The sequence below is a fragment of the Aspergillus affinis genome, assembly GCF_023601865.1.
Source record: "Aspergillus affinis strain CMG 70 chromosome Unknown NODE_1_length_919884_cov_86_970707, whole genome shotgun sequence".
NCBI lineage: Eukaryota > Fungi > Ascomycota > Eurotiomycetes > Eurotiales > Aspergillaceae > Aspergillus > Aspergillus affinis.
The window spans coordinates 624,726-649,239 of NW_026515782.1; the positions used below are offsets into that span (position 1 = coordinate 624,726).

At 52.4% G+C, this 24,514-nt stretch overlaps 12 protein-coding genes across 12 annotated transcripts; 7 read left to right on the top strand and 5 right to left on the bottom strand.

Annotated features, from left to right (window-relative positions):
• Window positions 1-816: 816 nt before the first annotated feature.
• On the bottom strand, window positions 817-2,390 carry KD926_004123 (cytochrome P450; the record flags this gene model as incomplete). Its single annotated transcript, XM_053096630.1, has 2 exons — window positions 817-2,149; window positions 2,212-2,390. The coding sequence occupies 2 exons, from the start codon at window positions 2,388-2,390 to the stop codon at window positions 817-819; spliced, it is 1,512 nt and encodes a 503-aa protein (XP_052961266.1).
• An 826-nt stretch (window positions 2,391-3,216) lies between these two features.
• On the top strand, window positions 3,217-5,790 carry KD926_004124 (uncharacterized protein; the record flags this gene model as incomplete). The annotated part of the gene is made up of 9 exons (XM_053096641.1): window positions 3,217-4,660; window positions 4,720-4,807; window positions 4,875-4,987; window positions 5,037-5,084; window positions 5,146-5,180; window positions 5,230-5,354; window positions 5,441-5,494; window positions 5,546-5,682; window positions 5,729-5,790. The coding sequence occupies 9 exons, from the start codon at window positions 3,217-3,219 to the stop codon at window positions 5,788-5,790; spliced, it is 2,106 nt and encodes a 701-aa protein (XP_052961267.1).
• Window positions 5,791-5,976: 186 nt separating this feature from the next.
• Window positions 5,977-7,359, bottom strand: KD926_004125 (4-hydroxyphenylpyruvate dioxygenase family protein; the record flags this gene model as incomplete). Its single annotated transcript, XM_053096652.1, has 4 exons — window positions 5,977-6,111; window positions 6,171-6,528; window positions 6,583-6,642; window positions 6,701-7,359. 4 exons carry the CDS (start codon window positions 7,357-7,359, stop codon window positions 5,977-5,979), a joined length of 1,212 nt encoding a protein of 403 aa, XP_052961268.1.
• A 509-nt stretch (window positions 7,360-7,868) lies between these two features.
• On the top strand, window positions 7,869-8,678 carry hmgX (the record flags this gene model as incomplete). Its single annotated transcript, XM_053096663.1, has 1 exon — window positions 7,869-8,678. One exon carries the CDS (start codon window positions 7,869-7,871, stop codon window positions 8,676-8,678), a length of 810 nt encoding a protein of 269 aa, XP_052961269.1.
• Window positions 8,679-9,132: 454 nt separating this feature from the next.
• Window positions 9,133-10,629, bottom strand: hmgA (putative homogentisate 1,2-dioxygenase (HmgA); the record flags this gene model as incomplete). Its single annotated transcript, XM_053096674.1, has 4 exons — window positions 9,133-9,253; window positions 9,303-9,947; window positions 10,003-10,512; window positions 10,562-10,629. 4 exons carry the CDS (start codon window positions 10,627-10,629, stop codon window positions 9,133-9,135), a joined length of 1,344 nt encoding a protein of 447 aa, XP_052961270.1.
• A 354-nt stretch (window positions 10,630-10,983) lies between these two features.
• On the top strand, window positions 10,984-12,279 carry fahA (fumarylacetoacetate hydrolase FahA; the record flags this gene model as incomplete). Its single annotated transcript, XM_053096686.1, has 1 exon — window positions 10,984-12,279. One exon carries the CDS (start codon window positions 10,984-10,986, stop codon window positions 12,277-12,279), a length of 1,296 nt encoding a protein of 431 aa, XP_052961271.1.
• Window positions 12,280-12,478: 199 nt separating this feature from the next.
• On the bottom strand, window positions 12,479-13,147 carry maiA (maleylacetoacetate isomerase MaiA; the record flags this gene model as incomplete). The annotated part of the gene is made up of 1 exon (XM_053096697.1): window positions 12,479-13,147. One exon carries the CDS (start codon window positions 13,145-13,147, stop codon window positions 12,479-12,481), a length of 669 nt encoding a protein of 222 aa, XP_052961272.1.
• Window positions 13,148-14,152: 1,005 nt separating this feature from the next.
• On the top strand, window positions 14,153-16,759 carry KD926_004130 (putative C6 transcription factor; the record flags this gene model as incomplete). The annotated part of the gene is made up of 4 exons (XM_053096708.1): window positions 14,153-14,372; window positions 14,470-15,007; window positions 15,070-15,974; window positions 16,023-16,759. 4 exons carry the CDS (start codon window positions 14,153-14,155, stop codon window positions 16,757-16,759), a joined length of 2,400 nt encoding a protein of 799 aa, XP_052961273.1.
• Window positions 16,760-17,545: 786 nt separating this feature from the next.
• KD926_004131 (protein transporter TIM17) lies at window positions 17,546-18,213 on the top strand (the record flags this gene model as incomplete). The annotated part of the gene is made up of 4 exons (XM_053096719.1): window positions 17,546-17,614; window positions 17,685-17,883; window positions 17,949-18,103; window positions 18,172-18,213. 4 exons carry the CDS (start codon window positions 17,546-17,548, stop codon window positions 18,211-18,213), a joined length of 465 nt encoding a protein of 154 aa, XP_052961274.1.
• Window positions 18,214-18,730: 517 nt separating this feature from the next.
• Window positions 18,731-20,338, top strand: KD926_004132 (isoaspartyl peptidase/L-asparaginase; the record flags this gene model as incomplete). The annotated part of the gene is made up of 1 exon (XM_053096730.1): window positions 18,731-20,338. The coding sequence occupies one exon, from the start codon at window positions 18,731-18,733 to the stop codon at window positions 20,336-20,338; it is 1,608 nt and encodes a 535-aa protein (XP_052961275.1).
• Window positions 20,339-20,493: 155 nt separating this feature from the next.
• On the bottom strand, window positions 20,494-22,215 carry KD926_004133 (cytochrome P450; the record flags this gene model as incomplete). Its single annotated transcript, XM_053096741.1, has 3 exons — window positions 20,494-21,648; window positions 21,702-21,977; window positions 22,039-22,215. 3 exons carry the CDS (start codon window positions 22,213-22,215, stop codon window positions 20,494-20,496), a joined length of 1,608 nt encoding a protein of 535 aa, XP_052961276.1.
• Window positions 22,216-23,191: 976 nt separating this feature from the next.
• KD926_004134 (NADH:flavin oxidoreductase/NADH oxidase) lies at window positions 23,192-24,503 on the top strand (the record flags this gene model as incomplete). Its single annotated transcript, XM_053096751.1, has 2 exons — window positions 23,192-23,368; window positions 23,418-24,503. The coding sequence occupies 2 exons, from the start codon at window positions 23,192-23,194 to the stop codon at window positions 24,501-24,503; spliced, it is 1,263 nt and encodes a 420-aa protein (XP_052961277.1).
• Window positions 24,504-24,514: the final 11 nt, after the last annotated feature.

Consider the following 24,514-nt stretch of genomic DNA (forward strand, 5'->3'; position numbering starts at 1 on the left):
AGGGAAAAGTACCGTCATGTTTTGTCGAGATGTTGTCCACTGGTCTTTGAATTCCCCGTCGACATGGTCGGGTCAAGTGCCGCAGTAGTATGTACCTTAAGGATGGATGGGCTTCTCTCGTGTAAGCCCGCATGTACTTTTGAAGGAGATCTTATCGCAGATGATGTGGTTTTGTTACATTACTGAGGTGGTGTACCTAGTTCTAGATCGGTGAATGATGGTATGATGCCTAGGTCTGCTGGTATGTCCAATTCCTCCTTTAGGGGTCTGTTCAATTGGAACGAAGGGCAGAGACGGGATTTACAGTGAATTAGCGTCAAGTAAGTAATAGCTATCTATTGACGATTGTATTAAGAGACGAAAAGCATTGTTGTTCGTCAAGCATGCCTACTTACTGGGTATATATGGATCCGCTAAGGTATTAACGGAGTTTGATGATCCCATACACAATGGTATTCTATACCCTCTGAGGTTGACTATAGCTATATGTCAAATCTCGAATACAAGCATAAACAGTCTCTCCAAGATCTATGAAGTGTTTCCAAGAGACATTGTGTATCAACTGCTGTAAGATTCTATCTAAATCATATCCCACAGTAAATGCTTTAGTGGGTTTGTGACGTGCAAGGCACTATCCCGAAAAGACGACAAAAGTACATTCATTAAACAATGGAGCGTATAGAATTCTTTTAGAAAGTGACGCCCATACAGGCGCGGTTTTGATTAATTATTCAAAACGTATTATGTTATACAGGAAATGAATTAAAATCTAAACACCATGAACTGCATCAACACATAATTCCGACGTCCTCTAAGCTAAAGGGATCGCCGCTCCCATCCGATCTTGACGCCCTTCACAGGTCCAGAAAAGAGAGACGAGTAGTCGGTTTCTGGAACCCCTTTCCGACCATCCACATTGAACAGCTTGATGTTGCGCACGAGCGTCGCCACAATGACCGCGAGATTGAGGTACGCGAACTTCTCACCAATGCAGCGGTGACGGCCAGCGCCGAAAGGAAGATACGGACTCGCTGTTCCCTTAGAGACCTTGCCATAGCCGTAGTCGACTACCTCTCCGCCGTCTTCTTCCTTGTCCTGGTGATCGTCCCAGCGGTGTGGGTCCCATTTGTGTGCGTTGGGGAAGTGCTCGTCGCTCATGGCTGTCATGATAGGGGATGCAAGGAGCACGTGGTCGGTGGGGATGACATATGAAGTTCCAGGGACGGGAAGGGGGTTCTTGACCTGTCGCATAATGGAGTGGATGGAAGAGTTCATGCGGAGGGTTTCTCGGATGACGCTTTGAAGGAGAGGTAGTTGATCCAAATGCGTGAACTCGAGAGGAGGCAGGTCGGTCGAGCCGTGACCGATGTTGGTGACTTGCTCCTGATACAGTTCCTCGAGGACGTCCGGTTCCGAAGCCAATCGATGCATAATCCAAGAGCTAATGGACGACGACGAGTGTTGGCCGGCCATAAGTAATGTGATCATCATGTGGGCAATTTCCTTGTCTGGCACCGGGGTTCCGTCTTTGTAGGTGCACTGCATGAGGTTTGCGATCATGTCCGAGCTCTCCTGGGCAGGGTTCTTGCGTCGGTTGTTGATGATATCTGTGTAGATTTCACGCATACGGGCATGCGCCGCATCGCGTTTCCGATTTTGCGGTAATGGAGCCCAAGGAAGCATAAAGTTGATGGGGGTAAAGCCTTTATCGAGGTCATGATACAGCTCAGCAAACTCCGCTGTGAGCTTCTGGCGCACTTCCGGGCCTTGGAGTGCACTGCCCGCGGTAAAGATAGTAATCTCCGCCATAGCTGCTGAAATGTCGACCACCCCAGAGGGACCCTTGAACTTTGGCGATGTCTTGAGGAAATCCAAAACTTCCTTCTCGATCAGGTAGACGTGTGACTCCAGCGCCTTCTGTGTGAGGCCGAATTTCATGAACTTCTTTTGTTCCATGAGCTTGGAGTTGGGGCAGTCGTACACGACATCGGACCCGAAGACAGGCGTGGTAAGAGGACTATACACCTCCTCGGCGTTCACATCTTTCAGCTTGCCATTGAGGATGAAGTCGTTACCCTGGACTCCCAAATACACGGTTGTCTTCTTCCCTAGCAGCACAAAGGTAAAGATGTCGCCATACTGTTCGAGGCTGCGCATTAGTACGTCATTCTATTAGGCTATGTTTCTTCTCATACCTTTTGTTGACAAGACAGAAAGAAAGAGTACGGTTGCATTCCATAGCTAATGGTATTCCCTAGAAAAGGCAACCAGTGGAAAACAACAGGTGGCTTGGACTTGTCATGGAGGAGCAGCTGGCGTGCGAGGTTCAACACAATTAAGGCCAACGCGCTCACGGCGGCATAAGCAGATGCCTGAGCAAGAGACAACATCGTGGCGAATCCCTCCAGCTTACGGTAGCAGGGAAGAATATGGGTTTGACCGGGTGCGAATTTATAAAGGAGCCCCTATAGCTTCGTCGCTACCGGAGAACTGCAGGCATCTTTATTTCTCCTTGACCTTGCCATACGGAGTACATCAGCACTGCCCCTTTGGACAATCGGAGCTTTTCCAATTTCGCTGACACCACCCAGACCCCCCCAGCCAACAGCCAGAGGAAGGGGGAAGCTTGGCGCTAGCGAGTTACGATCCGAATCGGACCACCGTGGACGTCGACAAAAGAGCCAAGGAGCGTGTGGTGGTAGATATAAAACCAGGGGCCGATTTCATTCCTCCCGGTCCGTAGTGTTGTCCCTAGCGTGATGATCAGTCCAAATACGATCAGTCGTATTCGATGCATCACTAATCACACATGGTCATTGGCATCTCTGGGCACTTGGGGCTCATTGGCTGCTGAGATGTAAAGACTAAAGATCCAAATGCTTTGGTTCGGTGGATGAGTCATGCCTTGACTCTTGAGTTGCCAACCACCGAATGAGACAGATTGACAGAGAAGAAGTGCAAAGAACTGGGGCTGAGGAGTCATCGTGACTCCAAGTGAATCATTTCGCTTTGTTTTGCCTCCACCAGAGAACGCCATGCCGGTTTGGGGATAGCGGCAGTCAGGTAGCTGAATCAGCAGATCAACGTCTGTACTTTAAGTTAATCATATCAAACACTGTCCATCTATATACTTTGACGCTGTGAATACCATCGCTTGCTGCTTCAACAGCTAGCTACCTTTGCATCTTCTTTGCCCCTCTGAGTATCTCCAGTTGCATGACCCCACCCCTCTCTTCTATCATCCCAGGCAGCATGAGCAGTCCCAACGCCCCCGCGGGTCAGAGACCCCTCTCCAAAGCTGAAAATGCAAATCCACGAGAGTTCCAAATAAACCAACTCAGGCGACGGTTTCATCCAACTGAGACTTCAGACGACTCCGGAACAACTTTCACATTTGGTCTAGCGCCGTCGGATCCCGATTTTCCTTTTGACCTAGACAAACTCCAATGTGCGCTGCATGTTCCAACGTCATACCCGTCTGGCAGAAGACCCACTTTGAAAGTCGCCAATCCTGAAATGGAAAAGGCCTTTCAAGATAATGTTTCGCGAGGGTTCGATGATATTGTGGATAGCACATTGAGAACTGGCGGTCGCGGGACCTTGTTGACATGGATGAATACCCTCGATCGGCACCTGGAGCGCCTGCTCACGACGACAGAAAGAGGGCCTACGCTGAAGTTTGTTACGAATGTCAGCAACACCAAACCGAGTGAAACCCCGGCGACCCAAGAGATAGCGGGGAGATTGCAGTCCCTGCCTGTCCCTCTTGAGGGAGACCGTAAGGTCACCGCCACGGCTCCTAAGTCTAAACCACCAGCTCCGGTGTTTTCCGCCGAGGAAAAAGCACAAGCCGCGAAAAGGCGGGCTGTAGAGACGAAACAGATTGAAGCGCGTCTTGGTCGGTTACCGCTATTCCAGAAGTCGAAAGACGAGCTTTCGTTTGTTATCCCCATTCAGCCGCCGAAGGTCGAGCGACTTCCGCCTGCCCTGCGGTCTGTCAAAACTGTGAAGCTATTGGTTCCGAGTTTGTATCCTCTTGAGCCCAGTGCTGTGGAGCTGCGAGGCGTCGATAGCATAGAGGCACGGGCGGTGGAAGCAGGCTTTGCGCAATGGGTCGCCAAAAATTCGAATCTCAACTTAATGTCCCAGGTCAATTATTTGACGAGCAACATGCACAACTTTGCGAAAACACCTCTGGAAGAAGCATCTGATTTGGCCGCAGCGGTGCCGGGACTCGCGGAGCCAGAAATCAAGGAAGAAGCACCTACCATTGAAAACGTTCAATTGGGAGATAAACCTCATGTTCACGTTGTACCTCGGCCACCCGAGTGGTCTGTGAGGGAAGGTGGTGATAACAGCGGAGATACGGATGTGTCTACATCGGAAGAATACTCCTCAGATGAGGAAGACGAAGATGGCGGAGCACCGGTTCCGAATTTCCCAGAGCCCACTCCGGAACGTGGCGTTGCGATCTCTTTCCCCTTCATTGAACTCTACGGAATCGAGCTACTAGATCTGGTGGGACTTTCAGTCACCGTTAAGTGCGAAAGATGCAAAGAGCAGTTAGATGTGAAGCATGTGCCACAGGTCAAAGACAAAAGTGACACTCTATCGCCGAAAGTCGAATCCTGCAAGAAATGCGCGAATACGATGAGCTTGGGTATGTTATTCTCCCCGTCAACGACATTCTATTCATCCAAGAGCTAACCTTCATCGTAGGATTCCGCCGTCAGTTGATACATTCACACTCAAACCGTGCTGGATACCTTGACTTGGATGGCTGCATAATTGACGATCTGCTTCCTAGGTGGGTTATTGTGCAGCTTCAGCATTCCTTTGATGATCAAAAACGACAGTATCTGACGTCCCAACAGTAGCTTTATTCCTACCTGCGCGGAATGCTCAACTTCTTTCCCTGCGCCTGGCGTTGTGGCTGTTCGTGGTGAAAACGCAATGGCTGCATGTCGGCAATGCCATCGGAAGATGGGTAAGGATCTGCTTTTGCACACCTTCAGCTTGATGCTAATTGTATCTAGTTTTCAAACTCCCCGAAGTCAGGTTCCTGAGAGTAGGAACTGCTGCATGTGAGTCTGCCTATGATGAAGCTCGCGTGTCAGATTGGAAATTCTAACGCCATTGTCCTAGTCACCTCTCGAGACCAAGCTCCACAGCGAAAGAAGGTATGCGATTTTATCCAAGGGTGGAACGCCCGTGTTAATTATGCTACAGCCTAAGGAGGTTCTCGGTATTGTCGCTGGCCAGGAACTCCCTCGTCGTGGTCGTTGCATGCATTATGGCAAAAGCTATCGCTGGTTCAGATTCAGCTGCTGCACGAAAGTGTTCCCTTGTGATAAGTAAGTCAAGCTGGCCTCTTGAGCTTCAGAGAGGCGGAAAGCGCAATGGTTTATGGTTGTCGGCTGTGCAATGCTAATCCGATTAGATGCCACGATGCAGCCGAAGATCACCCTAATGAGCACGCAAACCGCATGATTTGGTAAGAATAACAACTACCTTTTTTCTCTCAACTTCTGACATGTTTTTGTAGTGGTTTCTGCTCGCGGGAGCAAATCTATCGACCCGAGGACTGCGGAATATGCCGTGCGGTTCTCGTAGGCAAGGCTGGCAGTGGCTTCTGGGAGGGAGGCAAGGGTACTCGCAACAGAGCCTTGATGAGTCGCAAAGGTATGTATAAGCTGTGATAGGGCTTAATGCATGCTAATTATTTCAGATCCACGGAAGTTCAAGCGTCGTCCAGGCTCGACCCCAGGAGGCGCATCGAAGAAGAAGTAATCATTACACACGGATTAGCCGAATCTCAAGAATAAGCAATTTCTTAGTGGTGATGGCCCATAGATTCAAATGAAATAACATTGACATTATCAACGCTACGAATTACAAGACGTGCTGTACAGGTAACAAAAAGCAAGCCAAATGCATGGTCATATACATCGTCCATTTTAATTCCACACATCCAGACTAGATCAAGTTTCCACGGAGCTCCTGCTCCCGCTCAATCGCCTCGAACAACGACTTGAAGTTCCCGGCTCCGAAGCCGGAGAAGTTGTGTCGCTGGATAATTTCGATGAAAACGGTAGGGCGATCCATCAAATGCTGCATACATCCATTAGCTCACAATTCAAAGACCGGAGTTGACCCAACATCAAACATACCTTGGTGAACAACTGCAACAAATACCCCCCCTCGTCGAAATCGATCAGAATATCCAAACTACGGATCGTCTCAAAGTCCTCGTGCAGCGACAGGCCGGCCTTCTTCAGCCGGATCTTCATGTCCTCGTAATACGTGTCGGGCACCTTGATGAACTCCACACCCCGGGCCTTCAGGTTGGTGATGTCGCGGATGATATCGTCGGTCAGGAGAGCAATGTGTTGCACACCGGCGCCGTTGTAGAAGTCAACGTACTCCTCGATCTGTGACTGCTTCTTGCCCTTGGCGGGCTCGTTGATGGGCATTTTGACGACCTCGTTAGGTGATGCCATCACGATACTTTTGAGTGCGGAAAACTCGCTTTGTTTTGTTAGAGATTCTCTGAATCAACTGACAGTATTTGAGAGGACTTACGTGCAGATGTCCTTGTCATCGACGGACCAGAAGCGATGGAATCCAAGAGCCTTTTCATAGCTGTGGATCTGTTAGCTCAAGCTGCATCATAGCAGAAGGGTGATGTGATGTAACATACTACTCGCAAATCTTATCCATCTCATCCCAGTTCTGGTTTCCAACACAATGATCGATCCGAATCAAGCCCACGTCCGGCAACATACGCGAGATCGGATCCACCTCGTCCAAGATCTTATAACCCGGCAGGAAAAGGCCGCGGTAGGCACTGCGCTCTAGCAGCGTATGCGTCGTCTGTCCATAGGTCTGGATCTGCGCCAGCTTGACCTCACCATCGTCGTCCTGCAGCACGCGAGGAGAGAAGACGGCCTTGGCGCCGTTGCTCACAGCGGCGTCGAAGACCGCATCTACGGAATCCACCTCGAAGGCAACATCCTTGACTCCGTCGCCGTGCTGCTCGAGATGCTGATGGATCTCTCTCAGCTCCTCCTGCTCCGAGGGCGAGAACCGGTCGATCTGGTCCTGAGAGCGGAGTGGCGAGGTCAGGATGAAAGTGATGTCCCCGTTGCGGATGACATGCGAGCAGATGGCACGGCTGCCGGTTTCGAGGCCGCGATAGGCAATGCGTCGGAAGCCCATGCGCGTGATGTAGTACGTCGCGGCTTGTTTGGCATTGCCGACGTACCACTGGACGTGGTCATAGCCCTTGTAGCTAGCTAGACTGTTGTCGATGGCAGGAGTCCTGTTTGTAGGGGGTGGCGAGACGGCTGTGGGGGCCATGATGAGGAATGGTACAAGCTTAGAGATAAGATAGAGTTGTCTTCAGGGGTATATTCACGATAGAAGAATGTGATTGTATTCTTAAACACTTAGCATTTCTGTAGAGAAGAATCAAGAGGAAAGCGAGATAGAGGACATATATAGCTTCTGGATCTAACATGACGAGTAACATCGATCTATTAGAAATCCCGGCTGACGCTGACACGGGTATCTCCTGTAGATCCATGGGAGCCCCAGCCCCAAACAACGAACTACCCGGCGGATGACAATAATAATGAAGCCATTGGGGGAGGCGACGGGTGGGAGCGGATGTTGGCAGGCAACCGACGGCTGGACGCGGGTATTTCGCAAACACCCGCCCAGTTCTGAGATCATAAACTCCCGTGCTTTGCCTTCGTATCGCCATCGGATATTTCCTGCAGGATCCTCTGCAGCTAGTGTTATTTTATATGCTCCGATACACTCACTCCCTTCCTCGAACTCTACACATCCATCCCATCCCAGCCAAAATGACCACCATCCAGCCGTCTCGTCCGTCTCTCACCTCCAACGACTCCGCCATCCTCCAGGCTCTCTTTGACGCCGAATCCTCTCCCTCGGCGGCCGTCACCATCGATCCTTCTCTACCTGCTTACCCAGCCCACCTGAACCTCCCAGATCCGGACTCAGAGGCATTCGAAACTCTCAAACAGCGCGAACTCTCCATCGTCCACTCTCTCATACAATCTCCTACCTCCACATCCACCACCACTCTGCCATCCCAAACCATCCACTCAGCCATCAACGCCCTCGATGCCCTCATCACCAAATATCCCACCTATCCATCCGCCTACGTCAATCGCGCACAAGCTCTCCGAACCCTAATCGACCACCAATCTACTCCCTCCTCTGCCTCTACACCAGAAGAAGACGAGACCTCTTCAACCCTCTTCTCCCCCCTAAACGTCCACCCCACAACAACCCTCTTCAACGACCTCACCCAAGCAATCACCCTCTCTACGCCCCTCTCCCCCGCAGACCCGGTCTCATCCACACAGGCGCGTATCCTCGCAGACGCGCACACTCATCGCGGATACTTGCTTCTCCGCGCAGCGCGGTGGAAGCGCACGTATCCGGACAGCGACTCAGGGCCCGCGAAGCTTCAGGGCGTTGAACCCGATCAGCTGGAGGAGATGGCGAGTCACGATTTCTTTTTAGGAGGACGGTTCGGGAATAAAGTTGCGCAGCAGATGGCGGTGCAGACGAATCCGTATGCGAAGATGTGTGGGGCGATTGTGAAGGAGGCGTTGAGGAAGGAGATGAAGGGTGGGGAGGTTTGAATTATGGGATTGAGGTTGAGTTGATTGGGGTGGATATTTCTGTGTATTTTAGCGTATAGTTGATGGTGTTGGATGCTTTTGTTTAGTGGCTGGTTTGGAATAGATGTTTCAGGGAGATAGGGTTAGCATGTTCATATGATACAATGGGAATAGGAACAGACAGTCTTCCCTCTAGCATGCAAGCGCTATCAATTGGTTTAAGTCCTTTTGCTTTCACAGTTGATAGTTGTGAATATGAGTTCTGGCGTAAGGTACGAGATGCATCGAGTCTGTCGATAGATGGGCATGATCTGGGTACCCATCAAGTATAGAGAAGACAGCCAGGAACATGCATATATGCATATTGGTGGACAATTATCCTCTGACAAAGGTACAACCACTGAAGATGCCTCATAATTTGTTCAAACAACGCAATGGATCAAATTGATATCATAAACTAACAAACCATACACCCTCAAGCCTTGTTCGGATTCTGGAAATGTCTCTTCAACGGCCGCCAACTATGTTCATTATATTCCTCCTGCACCTTCTGACACGTCTTGAGTCCCCATTCCGACACGCCCACCATCAATGAACTGTTCCAGTTAGCCTGCATCAAACACCTCCCTTGAAAAGAAGACGTACCTTTCAAACATGAATGCCATACTCCCATCGCCCACTTTCTGCGGCTTCAACTCCGCATTACTCGCCCCCTCGAATGCACCCGAATCCGGACCGTGAGCACTCATCACATTATGCAGACTCGCTCCAGCAGGCTGGAACCCACCGCCTATCTTGGCATCGTAGTTCCCGGCAATCAGGCCCATGAACTCGGACATCGTGTTGCGATGGTACCATGGCGGCCGGAAGGTCTTCTCAGCCACCAGCCACCGCGGCGGGAAGATCACAAAGTCGGCGATGGCCGTGCCCTCGTGGTCAGAGGGTCCGGTGAGAACCGTGAAGATGGACGGATCGGGGTGATCGAAGGAGATCGATCCAATGGTGTTGAATCGTCCCAGGTCGTATTTGTAGGGGTAGTAATTGCCGTGCCAGGCGACGATGTCGAAGGGACTGTGGTTCTGACGTGCGGAGAACAGCGTGTTGGCGAATTTGCTGTAGAGACGGTATTCGGATTCGTCGTCCTCGAAGGATGCGACGGGGGCTTGGAAGTCGCGGGCGTTGGCGAGGCCGTTGGATCCGATGGGTCCGAGTTCGGGGAGCTGGTAGTGTCCCTGGTAGAGCTCGCAGATGTATCCGCGTACAGGACCAGAGGGGAGAGTCACACGGTATCTGGCAATGGGTGGTCAGCCTAGATGCTAAAGGAAGGAGGAAATTTATTACATACCGGACACCCCGAGGAATCACACAGATCTCGTTTGGACGAACAATCAATCGGCCCAGTTCGGTCTGGATATCCAACACCCCGTGCTGCGGCACGATCAAGAAGTCTCCGTCCGCCGAGTAGAACGCCTCCTTGCCCATATCTTTTCCCGCGGCGTACAGAAGGATCCCCAGCCCTTGTTTCAGGGTCGGATCGCCCGCTCCCGCGACGAGATGAAGACCATGTACCCAATCGACCTTCTCGTCCAGGTCGAAGGGGTTCCACCGGAGTTGGTTGGGGATGTGGTGCAGCTTGTGGGTCTCAGTCGTCATGCGCGTATGGTAAGAGTCGGATTCCTCCGCCACGAAATTCTCGTGCGACGCAGCAGGGATGATCCGATAGACCCATGTCTGTCTGTTCTCGTGACGGGGGGCTGTGAAGGCCGTGCCGGACAGTTTCTCGGCGTAGAGACCCAAGGGAGCTTTTTGGGGGGAGTTGTGCCCCACGGGGAGGGCGCCGGCGATGGCTTCCGACCTGCAAAACCAGTTAGAGCTGGACTAATGCGAAAAAATCTATAACATACTCATGGTAAGAGTCGAAGCCATTCTGGTAAGTGTAGGAGTCAGGGTGAGAGAATTCGGTGACGGGCATGATGTCTGATTCTCAGGCGGGTACGTGATTGAATGGAAGAGAGAAGGCTGGCCGGTAGATCCACGAGAGTTTCGTGCTCATTTTAAGAGACGACGCCATCGCCATCCAAGTCACGAAGGCACGGAGGTCGCGGGAATTGCAGAGCAACGGTTAAGTCGAGCTGATCTTCCGTGGCTCAACATGCGGGGATGGCGGAATTGGCAAGAAGCGCAACAGCCGGTAATAAGCGGGGGCGGGACGGTTCCGCGCCGCTCGTCATGAGGGGAATTGGAAATTGAATTTATTTGTCCTGCCGGCTGTTCTCGATCCTACTTTCTCTCATCATACGATTTTCCTTCGTGTTCATCTTCCATCATGGCTTCCTGGTTCTCAATTCCCAAGAACTCGCCCTTCTCGTTGGCCAACATCCCCTTTGGCATCATCTCCTCCGCCAACGCCCCCGCGCGAGTGGCCGCCATTGCCATCGGAGACCATGCTCTGAACCTCAGCGTCTTCGCATCCTCGGGTGGCTTTTCCCAGCTCCCAGCCATTCAGTCTCATCTCGGTGTGTTCTCGCAGCCTACGCTGAACGCCTTCGCGGCGCTGGGTCGCCCCGTGCACCGCCAAGTGCGCGAGTACATCCAGAGTGTTTTCCGTGACGATACACCCTTCCCTCAGATCCTCAAGGACAACGGATCTCTGCAGAAAGATGCCCTGTTCCCCTTGAGCGAGGTGACCAACCATGTCCCGATGCAGATCGGCGACTACACCGATTTCTACGCGGGTCTGAACCACGCATACAACGTGGGCGTGCTATTCCGGGGCCCTGAAAATGCCCTCCAACCCAACTACAAGCATCTTCCCGTCGCATACCACAGTCGTGCCTCATCCATCGTCACATCCGGCACACCTATTCATCGTCCCAACGGTCAGATTTTGACCAATCCCACGGCAGACCCGAAAGTCCCCGTCTTTTCTCCTTGCAAGAGACTTGACATCGAGCTCGAGCTGGCAGCATTCGTCTCTAGACCCAACAACCTGGGCCACCCGGTCCCCATCAACGAGGCGGAAGACCACATCTTCGGTCTGGTGCTCATGAACGACTGGTCTGCTCGCGATATCCAGGCATGGGAATACGTGCCCCTGGGCCCATTCAACGCGAAGAACTTCGCGACGACCATCACCCCCTGGGTCGTATTGCTTGATGCCCTGGAGCCGTTCCGCTCGGCAGGTCTCGAGCCCGGAGACCGCGACTCGCTGCTCCCGTATCTGCAGGAGAAGAAGGCCGCAAACGTCTACGACATTCCGCTCGAGGTGGAGCTCACGACCGCCGGCGGCAAGCCCACGCTCGTCTCGAACTCCAATGCGAAGAACCTGCTGTATTCGTTCCCGCAGATGCTGACCCATCACACTATCACGGGGTGTAACATGAACCCGGGTGATTTGCTAGGTAGTGGAACGATCTCCGGCACGGAGCCGAAAACGCAGGGTAGTTTGCTGGAGCAGACGAATGGGAAGAGTCCGATTACGTTGGCGGATGGATCGGAGCGTATCTTCCTGGAGGACGGAGACACGATTGTTCTCAGGGGTAAGGCGGGTACGGAGGGCAACTACGTTGGATTTGGAGATTGTACGGGGACGATTCTTCCGGCTGTGAAGTTGCAGTTTTAATTGGATTGTCCATGTTATGCTAGTTGTTTGACGTTCAAAAGGATGTGTATTCAGTCGTGATAATTACGTCCGATGAGTATGAATAGATTGAACCTTTTTCTTTTCCTTCTCATATCCCTCCTACCACAAGACCAGACACAATAAACACCCAGCAAACCACTAACTAGCCCTCCCCAAAAACACACGTACAGTATATAAATCAAACCCTAAACTCCTCCGGCGTATCCTCCTGATTCCTCCAATGTCCCAACTTGACCGCCTCCACCTCCTCCAAGCCCCTCGCAACCCTATCAATTGTCGGATACCTCTCCAACTCAACGCCAACTCTCTGGGCGCCCCAAACCGCCGGAATCAAGCACACATCGGCCATGGTCACCTCATCCCCAACACTGAACCTCCCGGCCGACTTTTCCGCAATCGCCTCGTACGCCCGGAAACCGTCCTCGATTAACTCCTTTGACCACGCACCGCGGTCGACGCCCAGCGGCGCCACGCGCTTTAAGATTCGCAGGTTCGTGACGGGCTGGACGTCGCAGGCGATGATGTGGGAGAGGGTTCGGACGAGTGCGCGCGCGGAGGGGTCGCTGGTTGGTGGGAGGAGTGAGGAGGCGGTGTCGGGGAAGGTCTCGTCGAGGTATTCAAGGGCGGCAAGAGACTGGGTAATTTTGACTGTGTTGTTTTCTGATTTGATGAGGAGGGTGGGCACCGTGGCGGAGGGGTTGAGAGTGGTGTTGGTGGTGGAGTGCTGTTCGTCTTTTAGGAGGTTGATCGGAATGGCTGTGTAGGGGAGGTTTTTGAGGGCGAGGGCGATGCGCAGACGAGCGGAGCAGGAGGAGCGGAAGTAGGTGTAGAGGGTTATTTGGGGCATTTTGGTGGATGGGTTTGGTTGGGAAGGAGAGATAATAACTATAGTCTATAGAGGTGGTCGATATAGATAGATCGATGTAGACTGATAGGTAGTAGGTAGGTTTAGGGTGGAACCATGACTTTAGACACTACAACTAGGATATAAATACGCAACCCCGCTTGTTATCCCACAGTAACTGTTCGAAATCCATATGTATCAAGCTATGGCATCGCATTTATTCAATTAGGGATCCTCCCGCGGAACCCCTTCCGTCTCCCCAATATCCGATCCAGCGCGACGATTTCCGCGCCTTTCCGAAGGTTACACTGCGCAGGGATGAAAACCAGAATAATCCCATGGCAAACCTATAGTTTCTCTTTGAAACTAGTGATCTTTTGTTCTAGTGGGGATCTGTGCGGAGGAGCGTGTCAGACGGCGGGACTACTACTGGCGATGATTCCGCGCCCCAAGGATACCATAATGACATCATATATAGGTAGTGGCTCGAGTGTTTTGCAGCGCAGTCAGATCTTCGCAAAACTTCCATAAATCCAATCGGATCTTGTTCGAGAAGCAATTTTGCTGCAGACTTCATGCAGGATGAATGTGAGATGTCTGCTGTCGGCATGCAGTTGCTCGTTTCTTTTCACTTCATGCAAGCTACCGAGCTTGTATCGAGAATTAGAATGCGGGATGAGGAATAAGATACTAGTCAATTATTTCTCAATCATCCATCAACCATCATCCATGATATCGGATAGTTCTATACTCTGTGTATCCGTAGTGACTCCACTGCCGAGACGGGATCCGAACCGGGTATTTCCCCCTCTCCGCCCGTCGGCAATCACCGGCTATTTTCTGCCGCCTGTCTCAATTTCATCCGCACAAAACACCCTCTCTTGGTCGCATCGCATCTCGGCCCAGATCAAGATCTCTAATGTCTACTCTAATTGATTATTGAAGTCTTCGAATACCACTCCATCACCTAAGGAAAATCCTGATTGGCCCGCGCCGTTATGCGTGAGAATGGAAATCAGGAGACACTCCCGCCCCGGAGATGCCCCCGACCGAACCTACCAGCGCACCTACAAGGCCTGTCTCGCCTGTCGCCAACGCAAGGCTAAATGCGAACTAAGTACCGGCCCGGATGGCGTCACGTTGGGTCCGCCTTGTGCGAAGTGTCGTAGAGAGCAGAGGCCTTGTGTGTTTAGCGAGAAGCGGGCATGGGAGAGGCGGAAGAGGAGAGGTAGGGTGCTTCCGCTTAAATGATATAGATCTAGGTCTATTTCTAGGCGCGGCTCTTGGTTAAATAGGTTGACTGATATATCTGTCCATATATGCAGGAACATCAGACGAGGGGACTCCCAGAACCCGGCGCCGGTTGTCTAGTAGTTATGCGCGTGACGGGGATGCATCACACCACGTTCGGACTCGCGATTCAAGCGCCGTAGAGGATAGGGGTGTCGAAACGCATGATGAAGAAGATGGCGACGAGGATGATATTTTACAGGGAGCAGTTCCCTCGGACCAGCACGGTCAGCGACAGTCAAACGCTTTCGCAAATTCCATGATGCGTACTGTCGTTTCCAGCGGGAATGATGCGCTTAATATTCTGTTCGAGGCGGCCGCCGTTCATAGTCGTGAGAATGACATGCTCGAGTCGGAGATGCAGTCGCGTAATGCGCAGACTCGGTCGCATCGGAATAGGCAAAGCAATGCCTCGAGGGACATGAATGCCATTTCCCCGGAAGCGCTGGCCAAGGCTGTGAGGCCCGTGCCGCTGTCGCATGCGTCAAAAGATGTCCTCGCTATTTGGGAGACATGTCGGTTTGTTAGAATGGGGTGGTTCACGTCGAGAGAGGCCGTGACTTTTATTGATCTGTAAGTGGGCTTTCCATTTGTATTAGGATGCGTACGGAGAGCTAATGTATGTTGGGATCTAGTTTCTACAAGAATATGTCCCCCCTATCGCCCATCTTAACCGACTTTTACTCAGACCATAGAAACCATGGCTGGCTTGTCACTCGAGATCCCGTTCTATGCTGTACAATTCTAATGATCTCGTCTCGATACCATCTCCTTCCTGGAGCCGGGGGAGAGTCGAGAAACTTCTTCATCCACCACCGACTTTGGCAACACTGTCAGCAACTGGTGACACGACTAACCTTCGGCCAGGAGAGATCCTTGCAGCCGAAGACCAGGACTATCGGAACGATCGAGGCTCTCTTGTTGATATCCGAATGGCATCCGCGGTCTTTACATTTCCCGCCGGAGAGCGATGGCTGGGACTTTGACCTGGCGTTTGCAGCCCCTGAACCGAAGGAACCCGACGAGTCCTCAACGAACCGATGGCTAGAAGATATGATCGAACCTGCGCGGCGGTCGGATCAGATGTCATGGATGCTGTTAGGGTTGGCACTATCTTTATCGCACGAGTTGGGGATCTTCGAGCTCGACGATAAGAAATGGACCTACTTCGATGGTTACGAAGGGGCCATATCCACGGAGCAGACCAAACTTCGGAGATCACGAGTGCAGAGATTACTTTACGTGTATATCAATCAACTCGCATGGCGCATCGGATGCGTTTCCCTCATGCCACAGAGTTTGAACCACGCTGTCCTTGGCCGACAGGCCCAGCGGGATATGAGCCAGCCTGGAGACCAATGGCTAGCGTTTATGGACTCTTGGATGGACCTGACCAAGCTGGCGAAATCGGTGACGGACATGTTCTTTCCTACGGTCTCGTTTGCCCGGCAGCAGCTGCACACCGGACGGTATATCGATTTGTTGGACCATTTCCGGCCTTTACTCACGAAATGGAAAGATGACCACCTTCAACCTCACTGTAAGTTCGGGCTTCGCGGATGTTAATGAATATCACTGACCTGAGCAGTAATAAGCGAGCAATTTTACGACACCCTCTTCATTGAGTATCACTTCGTGCGCGTTTACACCCACTCCGTCGGCATGCAAGCGGTAGTCGAGCGCGTCCTCGCCGACAGCGATCCCAATGCCGACGAAGTGCGCGCTATGAACATCGACCCGATCGACTACGAATACATCCAAGAAGTCATCGAAGGGTGCTGTCAGATCCTACACAAAGTCAACCAGCTCTCCCGGATGGAGGTACTCCGCTTCTCGCCCGTGCGCATCTTCCTCCGCATCACCAGCTCTTCCATTTTCCTCATGAAAGCCCTAAGTCTAGGGACGCGACAGGCCAAGCTCCGCGAATCCCTCGACTGTCTCGAACAATGCTGCCAGGCCTTGAGGTCAAATGCGCTAGACGACATCCACCTTAGTACCCGCTACGCCACCCTGTTGGAGCTGCATGTGGCGCGTCTGCGGCGCAACCTGCTCGCCTCCAAAAGCATAAACCTCAAGACGAGCCATGGTAAGCGCCGATCGTCCACGGGTCCCCTCCCCAACCCCGACCTGGAGACTCCTGTCATGGACGAGTCGCAGACCATATCGGCGGTGGGCCTAGTGCCGTCACTCAATGATATCGCCGCCGACGATTGGCTTTCTTTGCCGTTCGATCCGTCTATGGCGCCGTTTGGCATCAGTAGTGGCGGGCAATTCCCTGCGTATGAAGGTGGAGCTTTGAATTTTATTTGGAATTTGCCTTCTTGAGAGGGCATGTTGGTCTAGGCGGGATATTGGTCGATTGTAACGATAATGATGTTAGCTCTATAGTCTGATTGATCATGAATGATGAGAAATGTCTGTCAACTAGTTTAAGACTTTATCTGGGGTTGGTCTTTAGTCTCCCCACATCGCTTAGCTTTAAATCCTATCGAGGATGAAATTGACTTATTAAGATATGTTCTGGATTGGTCTGTGGGTTTAACAGGAAGCATAGTTGGGGGTTTCCCGTGTACATGCAATGCGAGACGATATACAGATTTAGACGCTAGCAAGAATGTATACAAATATAGAAAGAGACTTCCGGATCAGCGATTTGGTAGTCAGATTGCGGATGCACACAATGACACTTATCTAGCTCCTTTGTCTCCTCTTTGGTGGAAAACTCTGTAGATGACAGGGATCGGAGAGATGAGGAAGCGCCGGCCGGGGAAGAAAGGCGATGCATTTTCGCCACTCGAAAGAAAACCGGGGGAAAATCGGAGGTCTTGGCGTGTCCGGGCTATCGGCACGTGATGTCAGGTCACGTTTTCGGGGGCGACAGAAAAAGATTGACGGAACTTCCTCATTGCCGAACCTTCGATCTCGACTGCGACCTTCGACCCCCATCAACACCTCCGCTCGAGACCACCCCCGTGTGTGTTTTCTGTACAATACCGCGTTCTTTCTTTTAAGTGAACTCTTCGATCCCGGCTCCATTGGACTGTCGCTCCGGATCTCGCGTCACCACGCTCGGTCGTCTCTCGTCATCTCCCTTCTCTCTTCACATTCACAATGGATCACTCGCGCGACCCCTGTCCCTGGGTTGCCCTGAGCGACTTCGGTGGTGCTTTCTGTATGGGTGTATGTTTTTGACCGGCTTCTTTTGTCCGATTCCGCTTCCCCCTTCGATACTGACGACATCTTTGTTTAGGCGATCGGTGGTGCCGTCTGGCACGGTGTCAAAGGTTTCAGAAACAGCCCCTACGGCGAGCGACGGATAGGTGCCATCACAGCCATCAAGGCTCGCGCGCCCGTTCTCGGTGGTAACTTTGGTGTGTGGGGTGGTCTATTTTCGACTTATGACTGCGCGATCAAGGGAATCCGGAAGAAGGAGGATCCTTACAATGCTAGTACGTGGATATTCTTTTTGGTCCGGTCAATCTTGCGAGGGTCTCTTCATGCTGACGATTGATAGTCATCGCTGGTTTCTTCACCGGTGGTTCCTTGGCTGTCCGTGGTGGTGTCAAGGCTGCTCGGAACTCGGCCATCATGTGTGCTGTTTTCCTGGCGGTCATTGAGGGTGTCGGTATCGGTTTCCAGAGAATGATGGCCGACAACACGAAACTAGAGGTAAGTTGGCTGTGGATGAGGGATGAATCGAAAGGCAAAAGATGCTAATCAACCATTGTCTGCTACAGCTCCCTCCTCCCCCTCCTTCTCCCGAAAAGGCCGTCGCCTAAATTCCGACGACGACCATCTTATGATATCCCGTCGCTGTGTCCATATATGCTATATTATTATCTCACGTCTCTCTTCTCAGGTGTTGGGTGGGTCATTTGGGCTTCAGTATAGAGGTTGCGTTGAATTGTTGCTTCTATCAGCTCTCGACTTCTTTTTCCTATCTTCTATTTTACACTTATTTTTATTACATCTTATTGTGGAGCATGTTTTATGGCGATTGGATTGCTCAGCCTTTGCATCCCATGTTTTTTTGTGACCGGAGACGACAAAAAAAAGCGGAAGTGCCGGCTGGTCTTGTACATTAACTTGCTAACAGGAATAATGCATCAAGTTTTATGTTAGATTCGGAACTTTATCTGCTGTGGCTTTTTCTAACCCGTGAGAGCGAACTCACTGTTTATAAAATCTAACCCCTCTTTCTTATCCCTAGCTTCGCACTAGCTCATCCTCACCAACACCACTTCATCACAACCATCACCACCACCTTCAACCCACCAATCGATCCAAGAACCGAAAATGAAATACAAACCCACGCTCATCATCCATGGAGGCGCTGGCGCCCTCTCTCGATCCTCTATTCCTCCCCACCTCTACGGCCAATACCATACCTCCCTCCTCACCTACCTCCGCTCGACTCGCGACCTCCTCAACTCCGGCTCCTCCGCCCTCGACGCCGCCGTCCATGCCGTCTCCCTCCTCGAAGACGACGAACTCTTCAACTGTGCCCGCGGCAGCGTGTTCACCTCAGCCGGGACCATCGAAATGGAAGCTTCGGTGATGGTCACGTCGATGGATAGTCCTGGTCCTGGCTCAACAAAACGCGGCGTCGGCGTCATCGGGCTCCGCAACGTACGGCATCCGATTCAACTCGCGAGGGAAGTTCTTCTACGGGATGGGCTTGGGGAGGATGATGATGGAGGAAGCATGCACGCACAGCTTTCTGCGCCTTATGTCGAAGACCTCGCTAAGCAGTGGGGTCTCGAGTTTCAGCCCGACGAGTACTTTTGGACAAAGAGACGGTGGAATGAACATGTGCGGAAGTTACGTGGACAGGGACAGGGACGGAAACAGACTGCTAAGCAGGCTACTTTTGTCTCAGATTCCAATGCTGATGATTCCACGTGCGATGTCGCTATAGATTCGGAGGTAGAGATGCGGTCGGATGGCAAGATGTTCGACCTTGATCTTGACCTAAACTCCCTCCCCCAAGGAACAGTCGGCTGCGTCTGTCTCGACCAGTACGGCAACCTAGCCGTCGCAACAAGCACCGGCGGCATGACAAACAAGCTTCCCGGACGAGTGGGCGATACCCCTACGTTAGGGGCGGGATTTTGGGCGGAGCGATGGACTGAGTCGTCTCCTTCTCCGCCTAATATACTATCCATGGAGGAAGAGGAAGAGACATCGATGTCCTGGACCGCTTGTCTCCCTTCGTTTCTACGTTGGAGTTACCGTCCTCGTTCATTTCCATTGGAGAAATATACCACTAGACAGAAGAAATATACCGATACAGATACCGATCTCGATCCCGAAGCGCAGAGACATAGACCCACAGCCAGAACCCCATCAGAACCGGATCTACCATCACCAGTTTACGAAGAAATCGAAAAACAGCTTTTGATCGACTCTCCTCCCTCATCATGCAGCACCTCCTCCGTATTGTCCCTCCCTCAACCACAACCTCCGCCGCCACCGTCCAATTCCCTATCAAGATCCAGATCCAGATCCAGGTCTCAAACCGTAGCCGTCGCCCTTTCCGGCACCGGCAACGGCGACTCCTTCCTCCGGACCTGTGCGGCGCGCACAGCCTGCGCTATGGCTCGCTTTTCACCCCATACGATGCTTTCCGAAGCAGTTAGGGACGTAGCCGGGCCGGGTGGCGAGTTACAGCGTTCCGCCGGGACAAAATGGGGAAGTGGAGAGGGGGGGGGAGGGATTATTGGGATTGAAGTGAGATGTGTTACGAAGGAGGACCAAGGGGGATATAGAGATGGGGAGGTGATTGGACGGGGAACCGTGGTGTTTGATTTCAATTGTGGGGGGATGTGGAGGGCTTGGATAGATGAGGATGCGATGGGAGGTGAGAGAGAGAATGTGATGGTGTTTAGAGAGAGTTATTATTAGATTAGATGCTGGAGGTTCATATACATCCATGGTGGATGAGGAGTGGATTCCAATCAAATTGTCAGGTATAATACATATGAGTTGAATATGGACAAAAAAAAGTCGTCGACTGCCAGATCCACCACTTTCTTTATAATCTCCCCCAAAAAAAGAATTTACCATCCCTCCAACACCTTCATCTTCACTAAAACCCCATCCCTCGGACAAATCGTCGCACTTTGCCTTACCTCCAACTTCTTGCCGGGTTCCGCAAACTCCATCTCGAAGCGACCCACCAGAGACGCCACCAGAGACGCCAGTTCCGCCTTCGCGAACCCCTGACCGATGCAGCTGCGCGGACCATGCAGGAAAGTTAAATAGGCGTAGTTGTTCGTCGCGCCGCCGGTGTTAGCACGACCCTGACCCAGCCACCGCTCCGGGTTGAACTTGTCGGCGTCGGCGCCCCAGAGCTCCTTGTTGCGGTTGATGACGGTGGCGGCGACGTTGAAGAGTGTGCCCTTGGGGATGTGCGTGTTGACGAGCGTGGTGTCGCGGTTGGCAACGCGGACAGTGGAGGGCACGGAGGGGTAGAAGCGCATGACCTCGTTGCAGACGGCGCTGAGGTAGGGGAGCGCGTCGAGAGTGCTGGCAGATAAGGGCTCTGGGTGATCGGTTGAGATGGAGGGGAGGTCGGAGCGGACTTCGTCGCGGAGACGGGTCTGGATGTCTGGATGCTTGCAGAGGGCGTAGATGACCCATTGCAGGGCGGTGGAGGTGGTTTCGTGCCCGGCGCCCAGGAAGGTCATCATTTGGTCGATGAGCTCGTCTTCGGTGAAGCTGCCGCTTTGGAGGGCGACGGAGAGGATGTCGACGCCGGTTGCGCCGGTATTGGAGTCCAGCTTTTGCTGCTTCTCGCGGATCATTTGGCGCGCGACGCTGCGGATCGTTTCAGAGGCGCTCATGATGTCGTCGTTGCGTTTGACAGGGAGTTTGTTGACCCAGCCTGGGTTTCCCATGATCATGGCGAGGACGTACAGCAATTTCATGCCGAGGGGAGGGTCAGACATGATCTTCTGGTACTGTTGCTGGAGTTCGTTGTTGGGGTTACGGAGGGCCTCGAAATCGTGGTCCATTCCCGCTACTCCGATGATATCCAACGTCGCTCGACTGGACCAGGTGCCGATGCAGATGACGTTATCCGTCGGGTCAGCGCGGTTTTTCAGGTCATGCTCGATGCATTTGACCATCTCGGTGCTTTTGGCCCAGAAGATAGGGTATATTTCCTTGATGTGGCGATACGCGAATGCCGGCATGAGGTTCTTTCTTTGTCTCTGTTCGGATGTCAGCTATCAACTCAATATCATGGCGGCCCCGTGATTTCTACCTTATGTTCATCTCCCTCGACCAACAACAAGCCATGCTCACCCGTGACGCGTGATAAACTGGCACGGATGATTTCCGGCTTGGGGAACTCGTACACCTTATGCGCCAGCAACTCACTCAACGACTTGGGGCTAGTCAGGAGCACCCGTTCCAGGTTTCCGGCGATGTAATAGCGAATCAAGCCGTTATTGGGGATTGTCTCTACCCATTTGCGCATGTCGTCGAACGGCGACTCGATGAAAAAGGACTTCGAGTTTCCCGTGAGCCACGATCGGCGCTATGAATGGTCAGGACTCGGACATATTCAGGGCATGGCTACGGGACGAAAAACTACTTACCGGCGGTGTTGGGATGTGACCGATGGAGGAAAAATACTCGGGGTACAACACTAACTTGTAAAAGAACTTGGCCACAGTTGCGACGAAGGATAACAAAAAGAACATCCCCACGGTCGACCGAGTGATCGTGTAGGCCGCGATCCCGATATAGACCGTAGACCAAGGAAGGCCAGCCATATTTGGTTGATGTGTTCGCTAGCCAAGGAAGAAAGGACTGTGTAACGAGAAACCTTCGTGTTCAGCGAGATATAGCCTCGTGCCGCTCTCAGGAGTATATAGTGAAGAAGAAAAGGTCATTCAATGCCGTTTATATAGGAAACAAAATCCAGATCGGGGCGATTTAAAGCCGACAGCATCCACAGCCCGTGCAGAGGCTTACACGGTCTCCAACACGCTACCGAAGATACTGCATCGTAACGGAACTAGTCCGGGGGATCCACTTGTCGTGGTCTTCCATGGCCTTTTATCTCATTCATCGACGAGGGTTGGGTCCGGAAGTCATCGCGGCCGCGGACCCGAGAGCACGAGGACCGGGATCGTAAGGCATCCGACCGTTACTGATCGGGTTCAAGGTGGCTTGGAAGTTGGAGGGCAGCAAGCATCAAGAAAGGATGACAAGAAGAGAAAGGATTCCCTTCGATGCCAACGCGTCAGTGCTGATTGGCCCGCACGTGAGGGTCCGCAAGGTTGACTGTATCGGGACTAGCGGCTTGGCGGGCACTCAAATTGTCCGGGGAATCGGCCTCGCCCTCTTTTCCTTTGTACTTTTTCTGTGTTCTGGTGGACTTACAGTGCCAAGCACTATATCGTGTTGCTATAACCCTACAAAGTATTGCATTTTACCAGACGTTGGAACTAGCCAGGTCAATATCTCTAGCCTCAGTCTAAGGAAACACTCTATTTTTACTTCCCCCTAAATATCTCTAACTAACATCTATGGTTCTCCAACCAAACCATACATCCCTCTTCAAGCCCCATGGTTCCCCGATAAGATAACCGATAAGATAGGCGCGACCTCGGCAGTCCCAATAAAGTAGATTACCAAGCAGCGAAACTGTCATGACATCATCCACTGGAATTCCACATTCCATTTATACCTCTGCTGCCCTCCCTTCCTTCCAATTCACCACGAGCATAGCAGAATTAATCAATCATGGCTCCTCAGTTCCACGACATCGTGAACAAGCCCGCCCCCGGCATCCCCTACTTCACACCCGCCCAGGAACCGCCCGCAGGGACTGCCGCAAACCCTCAATCCGATGGTGCCCCGATCCCCAAATTGTTCCAACCTCTGTCGGTGAGGGGGTTGACGTTCCACAACCGTCTGGGGGTAAGTTGAATAAGGTCGGAATCGATCATGGTTCTGACAGATATACCAGCTCTCTCCCCTGTGCCAATACTCCGCCGACGATGGCCACATGACGCCCTGGCATATGGCCCATCTGGGTGGAATTGCCCAGCGCGGGCCCGGATTTCTGATGGTCGAGGCCACCGCCGTCGAGCCGGAGGGTCGCATCTCCCCTCAGGATCTGGGATTGTGGAAGGACTCGCAAATCGAGCCCATGAGACAGGTGATTGAGTTCGTGCACAGCCAGAACCAGATCATCGGCGTACAGATCGCCCACGCCGGTCGGAAGGCGAGTACCGTGGCGCCGTGGCTGTCGTTCACGGAGGCAGCTTCCAACAATGCCAGTGGCTGGACGGACCGCGTCAAGGGACCCAGTGGTGTGCCATTCAGCGACCGCTACCCGATCCCCACGCAGATGACCAAGCAGGAGATTGAAAAGTTCAAGCAGAACTGGGTGGCAGCGGTGAAACGGGCTGTCCGCGCGGGTGCCGATTTTATCGAGATTCACAATGCCCACGGATACCTGCTGATGTCGTTCTTATCGCCGACGTCGAACACGAGGACGGATGAATATGGAGGCAGCTTTGAAAATCGCATCAGACTGAGCTTGGAGATCGCGAAACTCACCCGCGAGGCTGTTCCCGAGAACATGCCCGTCTTTCTGCGCGTGTCGGCGACGGACTGGCTAGAAGAGGTCCAACCGCTGCAGCCGAGCTGGCGACTTGAGGACACTATTAAGTTTGCGCAAGCGCTGGCAGAGAGCGGAAACATCGATTTGCTCGATATCAGCAGCGGTGGAACCAACGCTGCCCAGAAGATCAAGCCGGGGCCTGGATTCCAGGCACCGTTTGCCGTTGCCGTGAAGAAGGCGGTTGGCGATAAGCTGTTGGTGAGTGCTGTCGGGACAATCGACTCGGCTCACTTGGCCAACTCGTTGCTCGAGAAGGAGGGCTTGGACTTTGTTCTGGTGGGACGTGGTTTCCAGAAGAATCCATCCCTGGCATGGAGTTTTGCTGAGGAACTGAACGTGGAAATTTCCATGGCTAGCCAGATTCGCTGGGCTTTCTCACGACGGGGTGGGGGACCTTTCTTGAAGAAGAGACAAGAGAAAATCTAGATCTAGACATA